This window comes from Alligator sinensis, unplaced genomic scaffold (genome assembly GCF_000455745.1).
Source record: "Alligator sinensis unplaced genomic scaffold, ASM45574v1 scaffold10_1, whole genome shotgun sequence".
NCBI classification, from domain to species: domain Eukaryota; kingdom Metazoa; phylum Chordata; order Crocodylia; family Alligatoridae; genus Alligator; species Alligator sinensis.
Genome location: NW_005842169.1, coordinates 503,115 through 520,462, shown reverse-complemented (window position 1 = coordinate 520,462; position 17,348 = coordinate 503,115). Strand labels below are relative to the sequence as shown.

Sequence of the window (17,348 nt, the reverse complement as noted above, 5' to 3'; positions counted from 1 at the left end):
GGGGGGGGGGGGGGGGGAGGGGGAGGAGGAGGAGTCCCCACCCAATGCCTCAGAGTCTCCCTCCCCACCATGGGAGGAGGAGGGAGAAGAATCCCCTCCAGCATGGAACAGAGCCCCCCTCCCCACCTGATGGGGCAACCAACTCAGCATGGCCCCGTTAAGGTGAAGGGGGCAGGGAGAAGGGTTAATTCCTCCCTCCTCCCTTCCATGAAGCTGGGGTCTGACAGTTCTAGGGGCCACCGCTACAGCCCCCTCCCCTCTGCTCCCCCACAGACTGGCTGATCATGGCTCTGGTGGGGGAAGGAGGGAAGAATTACCCCCCTCTCTGTCCACTTTGCCTTAATGGGGTCGTGCCAGCCGGTGTCTCTGCTAGGGCCAGTCCCTGCTCTGGCTACAGAGCAGAGGAGGGGCCAGCCCTTCTGTGGAGCTGAGAGCCCTACCCAGCCTAGAGCATGCTGGGGGTGTCTGGTTTCTCTTAAACCAGGAAGAGGTCTGGGACAGACATTGCATAAACTGGTTTGAGCCAGTTCAGTTAAGTCTGATATTACATTCAACCAGGTTCATCTCAAACCAGTTTGGGCCATTTTCAAACTGGTTTATGTGCACTGAATGTCACTTCTGTTATAGGTTTAAACTGGTTTAGGTGTAATGTCTGTCCCTAACCCAAAAGTGACAGATGCCTTCCTTGAGCTCCTGATACAGCACTACAAAAGAAACTATGACTGAGAAGTCACTAGTAGAACTATCTTATATCAGATACACTAACTGATAGTTTCATGAACAATTTTAGCAACTAATGGAAATACAATTCTCTGGAAAGAGTTTGAGGGGGAAAAAAAAATCCTTCTCTTGGGGGAAAAACAGTACCTGTTGTTCCTGAGGTAAAAATGTAGAGAACAGAAGACTTGAGGTCATTATCACAGTGGAGATGAACTGGTACAGGGTCTTCAGATGCACCTTCCAGTCTGTCTAACAGGGTATGAACACTTGGCAAAGTGGAGTCTTTTGTCACTACCCAAACATCAATATCTTTTTGGAGACTAGGAAGAATTTCTTTTAGTGTCCCAAGCATATCTTAAAAACAAGAACAACAACATCTCACTTGTACTGCAGCATATTTACACAATATATATTAAAGTTTTAATTATGAATGTTGTATTAGTAAAATATGATGAGACATTTATCTCATTGGTAAAGGAATAGAATAGCCACTGATAAATCTGAGGAGTGACTTGACAAAGCACAAGCAATGCAAGTGCAGCTTCAACTTATAGCTAGATATCAAAAAGAAAGCTATTTACAGCGATTATCTTGTCTTGGCCTCATCCCACCTTGGGCATCTTTCAGTGCCTTTCCAAAGCAGAAGTGCATTACAACAAACAATGAAGCTTCAAGCCCAATGGACTACAAAGGAAATCATTTCATGATGCGTATACTTAGGCCCTCTATGCAGAGAATAGGGAGAGTTTGGGAAATCAAAAAGGCTAAATGTTATTGAATCTAACCTTTATTGATTAAAAGTGACAAAATGTGCCACTGAAGTGCACAATCTATACAAAAAGGTGGGTAAGCTGGGTCAAAATGATGATATGCCTCTTTTGGGCATGTGCTGCGCTAGGCACATAGACACACTAAACTGAAAGTAAAGCACTGGGTTTTTTGTTTTTCCCCCCCCAGATCTGTCAGCAGCCTCACGCACAAGTGTGTCCCCCTCTGAAGCTTAGGTGCCTAACTGCCTAGTAGAAAATGCAAAAAAGTATGACCAGAAACAAGAACGGAGGCATCTAGGAATCTTGGAGATGTCTGGCAACTGGAGCAAGGTTAAATTGATTTATTTCTGCTGACTTTGTATATAAAACCCACCTAAGGCCCATTTAAGCACTTTCCAAGACCCTAAATGCTTATCTTCATCTCTAGGAGTCTAAATATCCTTGAAAAACAACAAGGCACTTTTCAATATTTTATCTATCATCATTTCATTTACTTAATATGGCACATTCATTTACTGAAGGTTCTCTCTCACAAGCCTTTAGCTAGAGGAAAATGAAAATAAATTATGAATAAACTAAATCTAAGCACTTGTAAAAGGACAAACCAAACTGACAAAAAGTGCCAAAATAAAAATAAGAAGTGGCAAAATACAAGATCTGATTCTCAAACAGTGCCTGGGCATTTATGCTTATTTAGGTTTTTTATAACCAGTTCCATGTTCAGAGCACTATACAGAAATGAAGACATGAATCCAGCAATTTAAGGATATGTGTAGTCCTACTGTAGTCAAGAGGATTACTTACATGTTTAAAGTTATATTAATGTTAAAGTGCTTTGCTGGATAAAGGCCTTCATCATAAATTTATACTCAACAGAGACAGTAGCAAGACTAAAGTTAACATCCCAATTTTTAATTGATGCATAAACAAACAAAGTTGAAATTATTTGTCCTTAATCACAACAGGTAAATGAAAAAGCAGGATTTCCCAATCCTGGTACCATTTCTCCTTTAAAACACGGTTAAACATAAAAGCTTGTATACATGTTACTTTGTTTTGCCTTTTATAAGGAAAAAGTTTTTTTTAATATATATGAGCCCTAATGACAGACCATACTGCATTTCGCAGAAGTTCTGGACAGTCAGGTTTAATACCTGAACAGAACTAATTTTTGCAGTAGTATCCTGTGAAAATGTAACTTATTAAATAGGAAAGGTGAAATCAAATCGCTAATTCTGCTAAATTATCATGTTATAAAATAGGGTAACTTTCTGTAGTCCCGAGTCAGACAGAATGCCGAATACATTTTTGTACTGAAAACAGTTATAAACTAAACTCAACGTAATACAAGCTACACGTTATCCAACAGGAATTTTGTTTCCAGAAGCCTCCAGCATACAGAAACAGGGGTCAATGACTCTCTTATCCAGTATCACTGTACAGTTTTTGCAGATATCCCAAACTGGTGCACAGGAGCTAGGACTTGGGTACCTTGCTAATAATGATCTATCCTCATGCACTGTAGGATAATTATGGATCCTAATAGAGTGGTACCATAATTAAGGAAGCTATGGAATCTCTTTCCTTAGTGGTTTTCTAGAAAAGGCTTGGTAGTCATCAGAGATTGTTTAGGCATAGCAAATCCTGCATTTGTGGACAGATGACCCTTCACCCACAATTACGCTCTTGACAGCAATGGCTATCACTCCATTCTCTCCAATTTATGAAGATTTCAAATAACAACAAAAAATAATAATTATGGAGCATACTTCTTACACGTCTAGTCTCTCTAGTCTTTTACTTCCCTTAATTTTTTTGCAGCTTAATGAAAGTTGTATCATGAAAACACTGGCTTTTTCACACAATTTTTTCTTGTTGTGATCACTACTAAATACAAAGAAAAATAAGGAATTTGAGACTAAATGTTGGTCATTATTCAGAATTTCAGGTGTATTATAAGGTTTTGCTGTTTAGTACAATGGTCTTAAATATAAATGTGAATATGAAATGCATTTAAAATAGGAGTTGGCCAAGTAGGAGGGAATCTGGAGCAATTAGACATCATATTACCTAGTAAGGTAGTCTTTCTGAAGAGGGGAAGAAACTTCCTAATTTCAGGTTCTTTACATGGTCATTTAAGATTCAAATATCAAAAAGCTACTGTTCTTTCTTATTAGATCAAGTCTATCTTTTATTCCAAATAATTAAAAGCATACCTCAGATTGAAAAAATACATGCTTATTGATTTTCTGTTTCCATTCTTGGATCACTCAGGTAACCTAAAAATTTCTATTGCCATGTTTAACTGTTCTTTTTAAAAATCTAATATTGAACACACTTATTATGAGCTGTTTCAGCACAAAGGCTGTACTATGGAATTAAGTACTTGAAATAACATTTGAACTGTTTGTAATTAAATGTTAATCTTGAAATAGATTTGAGGTTAGATAAGAAAACAAAAAAAGGCCATTTTCTGGGAGGAATAAAAAAAGACAAATCAGAAACAGCTGCAAATTTTCCTATCGTTAAAAGAGCCAGGAGCCTAGTTACTATGCTTCTGGAAAAATGGATGTATAATGATCCCTGAAAACAACTCTCAACATGCTTATACATCAACCAAGGATTAGTTATGAAAAAAAAAAAAATGTAAAATGATTCAAAACAATGATCATCACTGATTTGTTGTTCAGTGTATAGTGGATTTCTGCACTAGATTTTGTAAACAGTCTGCTGCTCATTTAACACAGATCTTCTCCATGTGTTGGAAATAAACAGCTGTCTCAGAGAAACTGAAGTACAGCACGTCTGTGGGTACTTAGCACTCACACAGAATCAAAGGGTAAGGGAATCCTGGAGGTTGTGAACTTCAGTATTTTGTTTACATTTTGATTTAGGAAAATACCTAAACCAATACCAACATTTTAGGATTTGTTTGATCTTGAATGAGTTATCACTTCTCAGGCTCCTGTAGGCTGATATCAAGTGTTAAGTTTTGACACTAATAACAGTAAACAAAAGTCCTGTGTGGCATTTGCATGGTACATCGTGAATATTCAGATATAAACATTAACAACTTGGCACTCACTGAAAAGTGCAATGTGCACATGCTTTCAAGAAAGTAGAGATCCCCTCACATAAAATAATTTGTTTGCAAATATCTAGTTGGTCTAATAAAAGATATCACTTTTTCCACCAGTTTTGAGATTCCCCCTCTTCCCCCACCTTTATGTTTCCCTGCAACCTTATGAACAGTTCATTTTTGAGCTGTACATCTGTGACACACACTGTTACATTTGAACAACCTGAAATACGTAAATATTCCCTGTTGTGACCTTAGAATAATAGACAAAATACGTTTTGGCTCTAAACCATCCTTAATTGTTAGTCACACAAATGGGTGTTATATTTTTTTCTAACAAACAATACCACTTATTGGCAGAAAGACATGACTACACATTGCCTGATCTGTGCCAATTATCAATGAGATCAACTTGTTCTGAGAAAAATGTTGCTCAATCCATCCAAAAAGGTTGCACAAATTATTTCTAACACAATATTTGAGGGGCACTCAAGTGTACATGCCAATTCACGTGATTCCCATTGTCTGGCACCAGAAAATAAGCTGGACTACTTAAATCTCTTTAATAGTAAAAACCTGTGTCAAACTTTTCTATTTCAGATATGGTGCCTCTTGATACTCAGCCCCTTGTAAGCTGTATTCAGACCCCATATGTCTGTAGGGGTCAGGTGCAGCTTAGAATCATGGAGTTTGCGACAATTTGATTGAAATCACACTTAAGACAGTGCAGTGGATACTGCAGTGTGTTTGGGGGACTACAAGTACTTAGTGCAAGTCAAAAGATATATTTGTGTTACCTTGAAAGAGGGCATCAACCGAAGTATGGGACCAAGCGAATTGCAGAGAACAAAGCATAGCAAGCAATCTAAGAAATCAGGAACCAAATCCCACCTTTTCACACTTAGTCAGGGACGGCTCCATACAGGTGGTTATGCAACTAAAACACTTTTGGTACAGATTCACATAGTCTGCATTGCATATCTTGAATTATTCACTGTTCTGAATATTTCAAAATCCTTCCTTCCATTTTTTACTCATTTATTTAAATCAAAATGTGAATTATTAAAAAATATCTGCTTTGAGGAGAACTGAAAGTTCTTCTGCCCACTCTCCATTCAGGTAGCTGATGTCTTTAAAAGGGCCCTCCTGTTTGTATGTCACCATAGGTTTTCCAAATTTACAGCTGCATGAAAAAAATCCTTGCTGTCTCTTATTCTCTAAAAATTATTCCTGACTTGTTTTGTCTTCTTCCACTGTAAACCAGAGCGCAGGGCCCATAATGATAGAAAGTTCAAAATACCATGCAACAGCAGCAGAAAGCAACTGAAAAGTGTGCCAGAAGTCCCATAATTCCCGAATCCTGAAAAGTGGCCAGGAAAGGACTCTGGAACTAACCAAAGTAAACCTTTTTCAGTGGAACTGCACAGCAATGCTAGTGGTGGCAAAGTGGTACTGTATTTCATACCCAGAACTGGTCCTTTCTTAAGATGTAGCACCAATAAAGGTACCATTAAATGCTGTTTGTACCTCCCTGTTCCAGGTGGAGAGATTCTGGTATTATATGTATGCTGTTAATATATACTACTTCTACTCAACCTACTATATTGAGGAATCAAAGTTGAACAATTTCCATCAGTAGCCATTTTCCTTATGTAGGCCTATGTGATTTTTGTCCCTACTGAAAGTTAAGAGAAAAATAAATTCAGAAACAACTGGTCATTATGTGTTTTTGAATCTTACTGAATTGCCTCCTGTTTTAGCAGTCTTTTTGTATAAATATCAGGTTCTAATTACACCTTTAAGATAACCTACCATATACCTGTACAGAATATGCAAAAAAAACCCAATAAAAGTTAAATGTAATGTAAATTAAAGTGAGGGAAAATGTTTCAGAATTATAAGTAGAAAAATCACTACTACAAAGTATAGGTAGACGGTCCTGTCACTAATCTGTTGGCATGGATGCTAAAGCCCACTGTCAGACCAATAATAGTGGGACAATAAGCAGCAAACCAGAAATAGGGCTGGTCAATCATTTAAAGATGAGAGAGGTCTAGATTTTGAAATGCACACACATTCCCCACACTTCAGGATATTCTCTTTTTTAAGATTCTGTTTGGTATTTTGTAAAAATAAAGGGCTATTTACAAAAATTGGGTCTGGATTTGGATGCTGAAACCTTTTTCAGATCAAATTCTCATTCTAGATCCATGATTTTAATTGAACTCTCTCCAATCAACACTAGTTACAATGCCTCAGACAAAAGTGGTTTTGCTTCCCTCTGAGCACTTAAGATCCATAAAAGGGAACTAGCCTAAAGTGTGCTGGCCATGCCTTGAGCCAGCTTTGATTTCACCCCAACTGCTGAAGGTAAATTGTCCACTGAAAGGCATCTTGTCACCTATGTGCTGCACCGGTGGGGGGTAAACTTTTTGGCAGGCATGCCACAAATTAGTCCCATGCCCACGATCTTGAGAAGACCTATATCTTTTTAAGTGTTTCCCAAGCAAAAAGGGTACTCATTTGCAACTAGACCACTCCTGTGCAACTACTACTATGCAATATGACTATTTTGGGGGAAACCAGGTCTCCAATAAAGGGAAAAGCTTAGCGTGTGAGGTTAAGAGCAGGAGCCTACAAATCAGGTGCATACTATACCTGCCCCAATGACCAGGAGCTTGGGCTTACAGCTGTTGATACAGTGCAGGAGGGACTTGGAGCGGATGGTGGAGTTGAGGAAAGCCACCACACAGCCCAGTTTGGCCAATCCAAACCACACGTGGATGAAGTCGGGCTCGTTGGTCATCAGCAGAGCCACGGTGTCCCCCTTCTTCAGACCTCCCTTGTGCAGGAAGACCTGGGCCACCTGGTTACTCCTCCTGTCCACGTCCTGGTAGGTGTAGACACGCCCATCATAGATGAGGAAGGGCTTGTGGGGCTGCTCTTCGGCCAGCCTTACAAACCTGCCCAGCACTGTGGGAAGCTGCCTCCACACCCTGCGCACCACAGCCGACAGCCTGCAGCCCACAGCTTGCAGCAAGTCCCTCAAGTCATGCCACAAGTAGGGGAAGAGCAGCTTCTGAAGGAGGTGCAGGGAAACCAGCCCCACAGCCACGCCTGGCACCCACGATGGCAGCATAGGAGCCAAGGAGCGGCTGGCACCTGCAAAGAAGAGGGTTACAGCCAGAGGCCTGGGAGCAGTCCTGCCAGCCTGCAGGAGCCTCCACCTCAGGGGGCCCCGGGGAACAGCCCCAGCCCTTCCCTCGGCCTCCTCCAGCCCTGATGTACTCAGCGAGCCTGCAAAGCCCCTTGAAAGAGCCCCCCCAGTTCCCTCATCGGAGCAGAGCGAGGGCTGCCCTTGCCCCAGCGGCTTCTGCGTCCCCCGGCCCGAGACTCACTGACCGCAGCAGCCTCCTCCGTTTGCACAAGGTGGGAACTGGTGCTTGTGCCGCTGTTTGCTCGCTGCTCCCCCCCCCCCGCCCGCCCGCCTCCCTCGGCGCTGCTGCTGCAAGGCGGGCAGCCCGGGAGGGGTGGCCCTGCCCCCGGCAACCCCTCGCGCGCCACCAGGAGCCGCCTGCTTCGAGCCACCGCCAGTGATGGCCTTAATCCCCCCTGCTTCCCCCCCTAATCCCTTATCGCCCAGCGAAACGCTGCAGCCACCAGATCCCAGTCCACCTATTAGGCATGCCAGAGGTTTGAGGCATCTGCATGCAATCCCACTCCGCCCTGAAGAGGCATTCACACAACAAGAAACTGGAGGACTCCTCCTCAGCCCCACTTCTCCCGTCGTAGCTTCCCTTCTTTCATGCAAAAGGGGGCTAGGTGTATGGCAGCGCTGAAGGTGTGGGCTACAGGTCTCCAGGCACCGTCTTGCCTTTGCCACTAAGTCCAGCTTGCATCAGTTTTTTGGGAGGCAGAGGTGATCAAAAAGTAGGACTGCCATGGTCTGTTGTTGCTTCCCTGTGTGGCACCCAGCCCTGCCATTTTCCCTGCAGCCAGCACAGTCCTGCTTGTCCCCAGAAATGCACCTGCTTTCCTACTCCTTTGGTCTCCTATCCAGCTGGTACCTCCCTACCCCTTTCCTTCCCACTGGCCTCCCATGCCGCCCTAGCTTGGAGGTGAGCAAGTCTAGCTAAAACTACCTATTCGTGTCTCAGCAGGGAGGTGAAGAGCAAACTCTTCCTGCAGTTACCCAGAACTTTGTTATAGCGAAAGCTTTCCAGAAACCTAATGCCCCTGCACAGAATAAGATTCAGAAGTTAGATTTACAGATATAAAGAGAGAGAAACGCAGGTCTCTCAGCTGGTACATCCAAAACTGCTGTCCTAAGCCTCAGGCATCTAGGGAGGGGTATGTTGGCTTGTCTCGCCTCCCGCTTTGTAGGCTCATTTCACCTGGGCCAAGTAAGAGAGGGAAGGACAGGTGCAAACTATGAAATCAGAGATGACCAGGCTGCTGGGATCACCCAGTCCTGAGTGTGAACTGGGTTATCTGACGGGGCAGCTTACCTTGCCCTTCCTTTCCACTTCAGAATCTTGGTGCCTGCCCTCCCCAACCCCACAATGGCACGAGCAGGGCAGAGGGAAGCAGCGACAGGCCTTTTGCAAGCTGAGCAAGAGCCATGCATGGGAGAGAGCCTCGGAGGGGAGGAAATTGGAGGATGAGTCTGGGGGCAGGGGTAGGGCAGCCGGCTATGAGGGCCACCACCCGTGAGTAGGCCTCGACTGGGTGCAGCCAGCACCTACTGGGTCGGCTTCTCTTTCCCATCTTATCCTATTTCTTTCTTTCCACTGCTCTCTTCTTCCCTTTCGTTCCCATTTTCCCTCTCACCTCAGCCTCCAGTTTCTCTCGCTGGGAAAGCGGTTCTCTAAGCTCCTCTAATGGGCTTAAAACCCTCAGGATGCCACTTGCCCAGGACACAAGGGGGCTCTGGCAACCTGCTGGGCAAGGCATCCGCAGTGTTAACTCCTTTGCTATTAGCAATGACAAGCCCCACCAGCTGGACCCAGCCTGGGAGCTGCAAGTTTAACTCCCCTGCTCCAAGGTTGCATTCTCTTCTGAGCTAAATAAAACAGCCTGTGCTTTGGATCATTTTTCTTTATGTTGCAGAAATAAATGTCTGTTGTTTGTGATGGGTGTCACTGCGCTGATGCTGTTCACCTGGGCAAATACTTTAGTTCTTGTGCCCATGGCTGCTAGGTATATTTTTGGGGCTCTGAGGAATCTCATGACTCTGGCATTTCAAACCCACACCAGTATAAATAATTTGCAGTGGTCTTTCATGTCTTGAAACGGGGTTACTAATTTACATGCCCCTGTTTGAAACCTTCCCTCTTGTGCTTTCATGATATGTTTGTATGAAAGATACCATGTGGAGTAAAATTGTACTTTTTGATCATCCAGTCTATGAGTTGTTGGGTTTTTTGTTGTTTGTATTTTTTTTTTAAATAATTAGTGACCTCTAGAGTTGAGCAGGGCTCTATTTTAATACCTAGGTGAGGCAGCTCTTATGAAATGTTTCATTAATTACTTCATATATTGGGTCTTGTGAAAGGCCAAAAAAAAGTCTTTATATAAATTAACTGGGAGTAGGTGTCCACTATTCTACTAATTTATAAAAGAAAACACATTAAATAGGATACCTGGCATCACCTGGCTGAGATGTTTACTTGTGTTTCACAGCTATAATATTCAAAAGAGAGGTTTCTATTCCTTTAAAAAAATATTGTTCTTTTCCTAGAAACGAATTGGAATCAGGATCGTAGTAAAGGCAAGCTCTTCTTATAGGATTCCTGCCTTATTTGTTGTGGAAATTGTAAGGTGAATATGTAGTGACAAGAGGCATTGCAGTCTCATGATTGATTTGTCCAGGGCAGCATTCAATTAGCTGAGTTGTGATCCTTGCCTGTGCTGCAGAGCACTTATGTGATGCTGATCATTTGTCTTAAGCCAAATTTTCCCCCAAATGATCACTGCCTTTCCCCTTTTCTGATGAGGAGAATAGCTGAGCATTCAACTGCAAATGAAATGAGTGCGAGGTTTTTCTTGGAATATATGGAGTGCAATATAACACTATCTGGTCAGGTGAAAAATAAGGTCTTAGACTTTTCAAAAATGGACACCCCAATATAGTGAATACTTTTTTACCTTCATCTGCTTAATGGCTGATTGCTAAATTATCTAATATAGTGCCATTTACTTTTCTGCACAATTTCTTTTCATGCAAAACCTTTTGATAGATTAGCGTGGTGTGACCTGAAGCTAAAATATAGAAATACGGAGCTGGTTGAACTTTGTGGCAGAAGTTGTTGGGGGTTTTTTCCTACTGCAAAATTCTGATTCATTTAAGCACTTTCTGGGACCATATCATTTTTTTGTCAAAAGCATAGGCAAAAGATTAATGAAGGCCTTCAGTAAAGTAAAAGCACTTGCTTACAGCTTTATCATTTTGACTTCTATTGCAATAGAATCAGAAAAGCTGAAATAAAAGCTTCAACCTCATCAAAATGAAGATTTTTCAAAAAGGTCATTTTGATATTACTGAAATATAATTTTTCAGAAATTTCTCTAGAAATTTTGAACTGTCATTTCAATTCAGGGTGAAGGAAAGTCTCAAAATACTGGAACTGCCTGTAGAACAGGTATTCCAAGGTTTGGCATATTTTAAAACAGAAAGTTGATTGCATGAAAAGTTCATCAAAGAAAAGATAGCTTAGGGCAGCCAACCAGGAAATCAGTGATGCTTGTGAGGTCTTTATATAATGAGAAACAGGAAGGAAAAATTACCTCAACAGATTAATAACTTAGTGTATGATTTCCAGTCGCTCCACCCGAATTGCTTTGTTACCAAGGAGTTATTGAAACACTTTTGCACTGAAAATACAGAAATAAAATTTTCCTGGAGACGCCAAAAGAAAAAAGAAAGTAAAATGGTCCAATTGACTACTGAAGTGCAGTAGTTACCTATGGATAAAGATACATATACTGTTGTAATAAAAATGCTAAAATTAAAACAAAAAATGAGCCATTCCGTTGAGTATGTGGACTGAGAAATGCCAGGCATAGTTCTTCTAGAGATATCTAGAAGAACTAGATCTTCTAGAGATATCAATAAGTTCTGCTAGTGATAGTTGCATACATAGGAAAGAAGATTAACTTGGGTGATTTCAGGTTATTTGCATCCCAACTGTCCATGTAAACTATGGGTTATTTCTTATAGTTCTCACAGTCTTGAAACCTGTACCATCCTCCTTACTTATTTGAAAAAAAACTGGGTAAGTTGGCATGTCCTTTTCCTACTTTTATGTTTTAATTGCTCGTAGAGCCATGGAATTGTAAGTTTGAAAAAAGCATTTATGTGGTACATTGGAATATATGTTGGTTAGTTTGGATTCTCAAGCAGGGTGATACAAGATCTATTTCAGGGTGATCCTCAACATTCCCACTGTCAGGTGTGCAAACTACCACACACGATTCACAAGATAAACCCAGAGATTTCAAATATGAATCCATAGAGTCAAAAGCATTTTTTCCTATTGTGGTCTCTCGAGTTCTCTGCAACTGAATTGCTCCATTATTTTTCCATAGTCAAAAAACAAATGAAAGCAAAGAGCTGGCATCTTCCAAGGAGTGCTCTGAGTATAAACAGACAAGGTTCTTTGGGTGAATCTGATATATTTTATTAGACCAACTTAAATAGTTGGAAAACAATTATCAAGCAAGCTTTAGGGTTCAAAAACCCTTCGTCAGGCTAAGGAAGGTTCTGCAGTTGGTGTGTGCTCTTCCTGGATGGAATAAAAAGTAAAAAAGCCAGAGGCTGGAAACAGTTTGAGAGGCACTGGTGTAGAATAACATTATGACAGTTCAAAATTATACGTAGAATTTATTGGACATCTGTAGAGTTGTGAAAATCAAAGTGTGAGCTATATAAACATCATGGAATCATAAATCACTCTCTGGATCAGCCTTATGCTTTTATTTCTCCCATTGTTTTATCATGGGGCATCAGATACATTACCCCTGCATCACAGAGGCACAACTGGATGCTTGAGCATGACTGGGAGGCAGCTGTGTCAGTGCCGGCTCCTATTGCACCTTTTCCCCCAGAGTCTGTGCCCAGGCCTGATGCCCTGGTTGTGCCCCCATTTCCCTACTTCCCTGTTATGCTACTGCTGAGCCAGAGCCACTGTGCTGGTGCCAGCAACAAAGGAGTTAATGCCACTGCTGCTCAACCCACCTTGCTGCAGTGTCAGTGCAGGGGTGGCTCTCTATTAAGGGAGTGGCTCCTCAGGTGCTGGCTGCGCTGCCTAGTCAGTGATGGTACCAGGTTGGGTGGGGGTGCTTTAACTCTTCTGCTGCTGGTGCCATCACAGGGGCCTGGCAGCTGCAGCAAGCCTCTCCCTAGGCTTGATTCAGCCCCCCGCCCCGCATTTGAGTTGGACACTCTTGTTGTATGGCATGACAAGTTATGTACAAAATGGTAACCAAAACTGCTCCCAGACAATGACCGAAGTTTAGGCTCCATCCAATATCTGCCTACTCCTACTGATGTACATTTTGGAGGAGTAGAGCAGCCATGCAGTCAGTTTAAAGTAACACTGTATGCCTTGTAGAGCTACATAAGCCTTACACACTATCTAATTTGCTATGAATTAAAGGGCAAATATTAGAAATAGCAACGTTTCTGAGTGGTGACTGGGGGGAGGGGTAAACGCAGAATTGTGGCACTTGAGGCTTATTTACTCAAAGCCTTCTAAATGAAATTTGCCCTGCTCATTTTGTATCCACTAAGGAGTGTCTATGCAAATTCATTCTGCCATCTGAAATGAAAGATGTGATTTTTATTTATTTATTTTAAACACAGATATCTTTAATGGATGTGTAGGCAAAACTTCTATATAACATGAAATTATTTGTCCTGCTGGGACTTATTACTTATCAGATCTATGCTGTAACATCTATGCTGTATGTCGCATCTATACTGTATATTTCTATTGGCATTGCTATGGTACTCAGGTGTGCAATGATATGTAGTTCTGTTGTCAGAATCAGTTGTATTTATATAAACAAAACTATTCTTTGATCAATATAACCTGGACTAGTAAAAATGCAGATTTGCCAATTTAAAGAGTTTGCCAATATAGCCAGCCCACTTTGCTTTACAGTAGCTCACTCCTAGTATAAACATTGTCTTTTTAAAATCAGGTTCTGCCTCTCTTATTGGTATTGAGGTCTCTGGCTCCTCAAACAGTTCCATAAGACAGTCAGTTCTGGGACAGTCAGGCATGTAGACGGTTTGTGGTGCCAGAAACCTCTTTGTGGCACCACAAATAGCACCTGTTGCATGTGTGATGGGCTAGCCGGTGGTGACTTAGCCCAGGGGTTTTGAAAGGGCAAAAGATGATTGGAGGACTTGGGATTCCCTTTCCTCACCAATCTGGTAATGATATGGCCCAGGGGTTTTGAAGGGGTAGAAGATGATTGGAGGACTTGGGATTCCCTTTCCTCACCAATCAGGCCCCAGAGACTCACCCCTCATGTCCTTTGATTGGCCCCTTAGGTCACCTGGAGGGGGATAAAAGGGGCAGTGCAGCTGACTTAGGAAAGAGACTAGCAAGGGACCACGTGGAAGGAGCTTCAAAGAGCTGGTAAGAGCTGAGCCAGTGGGATGGAAACAGTTGCCCTAGAAGAGCCTGAAAAAGCAGGACCTGTAGGCATCAGTTGGACCCTCAGCAGCATGGCATGTGGCCGGCAGGAGAGGCTTCCTGCTGGGATCCAGGATCCCCTACGAGAGGCTGTGGCCAGCAGGCGAGACTTCCCCGCTTCAGCAAGGATCTGAGCAGCGACCTGAGAGGTTCCCAGCTTGGCTTCCAGCTCCTCCAATCAGAGGCCAGGCAGCTCAACGTGAGGCTGGAGCTCCAGGAAGGTCAAGACCCTTAGCAGCTTGGAGCAGTACCAGCACTGGTGGCTGTGTGGCAGCATTTCTGCCTACCACGTGGGAGCTCTGAGGTCAAGTCCTAGCTTTGGTGACTTGGAGTGAGTGAGCTAACAAGGAGAAATTCCTTTTGCAGTGGAAAGGGGCCATTGTGTTTTCCCCCTTTCTCCCCCTCCAGGTACCTAGGCCCTATATTCCGTTGTCCTTTGACATTTTGTATTTTGTGCCTTTTTTATATTTCCCCAACCAGTATTGTTTGCTCTGCTGTTTGTGTTTTATATTTTGTTAACCCTATCTTTTGTCAATGATTGTAAGTGTCTAAAGTTTGTTGAATCCTGCCCCCTTGGGGCATTGCAATGTCCACTATACCCCCTTGATTATGCCTGTTATGTTCCCAGTATTGTTCCCTCATTAAAAAGTATATGGTTAAGTCCCCAGTGGTGGTTTGGCTCTGCTCTATAGGGGGAGGAGAGTCCCTATACCTCCCACAGCACTTGTGCACCTGCTTTGATCCCTTCAATTGGAGAGGGGGTACGTTTTGGAGTACCGCCTGGGTTACACATGTTAAACAGCGTGGGGCACTGCTAATTTGTAGCTCTGTGGCAAAATTGGATACTGGTATTGCCAGTCATGGGGAAAGTTTATGAAAAATGTAACTAGTTAAAGTTAAAAGTTAGCAGCCTTTAAAACTCACTGGAGTTGTTAAAAGTTAAATATTCCCACTTTCAACTAGTTAAAAGGTAAGTGAAAAAGAGAGTAACTAGTTAAAAGTTAAGATGATTCATGAGAAATGCATGAAACACAGTGAATTGCCTCTTAGCATCATTTTACATTTTCACATGCAATGAGTTGGGTTTCTTTTCCAGAAGCCCACTAACTTACCTGGAACTCACCCTGCTGTACCTGAAAATAGTGTTATACTTGTCATACAGTTTTCAGAATAACAATTTACCAATACCTGTGTAATGTTAGCTCCTTCTCACCCACTTCATGTGAAGTACTTTGTAAAAGTCAAGGCATCATATAGGTATACCAGAATAACAGAAAGGAGATCTTCATAGCCAGGTGACAAAAGAAAGCTGTTTCCACAGGAAACCTCTGTTGTTACAATTTTTATTGCTCAAAAGGTAACAAAAGGGTACGAAATACATCTGAATTGGAAATAGTGAAAGTGTCTGAAAATCAAAAGTAGACTGAAATGAGAAAATTAGTTTAAATGAGAAAAAGAAACTGTTTAAACTTGTGTATGAAATGCAGCTTTTGCTGAAGTTCAGAAATTTACATCTGAAAATTTTCCTCTTCTGTCTTGCAAAACTAAGCCTCTACTAATGAACAATCCCTCTACGTGGGCAGATGAGGGAATGCTTGTGTTATAATGGATGAATAGCTTTTTCATAGTAGGTGACATCTCAGATAAGTTTCTCACAGATGAGAAGTAATGCTTAACTTGGGCCCTGGGCTGCTGGTTCTCATCTTCATTAAAATTTAAGTCATCATCTGCTTCACCCTCACTACTTGTGCCCACTCTTACTGGGATCAACATCTGCTTCCTTGTGCTTGTTCCCTCTCCTACACCCAACTGGCTGCCCTGTTGACTTATGCAAATGTACATAAAATGCCAGCATGAACTAAGGAACTCTGGGACTTTTAGTTCTTAAGAGACCATATCTCCTAGGAAGGTACACTAGTCTCTGTCTCTCAGACAAGAAGTCCTACAGTTTCAATAAAGAAATATCATTCCATGTAAGTCCTAGAGCCTGGCTGTGTCAGAAAAAAACTATGGGAAAGCCAGAGTTTGGGGGTTTAACTTACACTTTAAAAAAAGTTAAAGTTAACCTTTTATTTTTAACTAATTCAAATTACATTTTTTCAGCCGTCAACTTTTAACTAGTTAAAGAAATGGCAAACTTTTTACTTTAACTTTTTAACAAGTTAATTAACTAGTTAATTTCCTTGACTGGGGCTAGCCCTGAACTGAAGCACCCTGTGCCCCCACCACCACAGCACATGGAGCAGTGGGACAATGTGTCCCGCTACAAACTGCACAAGCAGGGGCATGCACTGCATCACAAACTAGCAGCACTAATTTTGCTGCTATTCGTGCTGCTGCAAACACACACCCCTGTTCACGTGGATGTGGCCTTGGGATCAACAAGGTTCACAGGCTCTTGCTCTAAGAAATTATCTCCAGAACTCAGTACTTGCAGCCTGCACTTCTCTTTGTTTTGCTTAAAGACAAAATTTGTTTAAGATGACAAAACTCTCTGAAGTACAGAAGATTTTCTTAACAACTAGGGTGCTTTGAGTGGTTACCAGCTGGAGAACTAATACAATAAGCAGACAGTAGCCTTGTTATGTTGAATTTGAAGGTGAAAGCTGTTGGAACCATCCTCCAAAGGATTAGAACAAGGCGCTTGCTTCCTGTACCTTCAGGCAAGCCTCTAATCCCGGATGGTTTTCAACTTGCTTCCATTCCACCAGTTTTCAAGTTTCTATCCTTTATGTTTGAAGGAACTTCACTGTAATGTTGTGGGTCACTTGTTTGTTTTCATAATCTTGAACTTGAATATATTACATATTCCATTTTACCTTCACCCTTTCAACTTGGTTTCCAGAATGTTAGTTAACTTGACTGACACTGACACTGCCAGTGGCATCTTCAGGAGCTTCTGCTGCTGCCATGCCCCCCAATCCACCGGGGCAAGCATCGTTCATGCATGTGCACACACATGGCTGGTATACAGCCACATAGGGTGGTGGGAGCAGCCCCGGCAGCTGGATGCAGGTAAGTCTATGGGGGATGGGGGTTGCAGGGTCAGACCTTGGGGACTATCGGGGGGTGGGG

At 42.3% G+C, this 17,348-nt stretch overlaps 1 protein-coding gene across 1 annotated transcript in view; it reads right to left on the bottom strand.

Annotated features, from left to right (window-relative positions):
- LOC102382883 (long-chain fatty acid transport protein 6) overlaps nucleotides 1–8,044 on the bottom strand; it is a 50,834-nt gene extending 42,790 nt beyond the window's left edge. The window contains 3 exon segments of the mRNA XM_025206695.1: nucleotides 868–1,074; nucleotides 7,228–7,731; nucleotides 7,968–8,044. Of these exon segments, the coding sequence (XP_025062480.1) occupies nucleotides 868–1,074; nucleotides 7,228–7,708 (688 nt within the window). The 5' untranslated portion in view covers nucleotides 7,709–7,731; nucleotides 7,968–8,044.
- Between the last annotated feature and the right edge of the window lie 9,304 nt (nucleotides 8,045–17,348).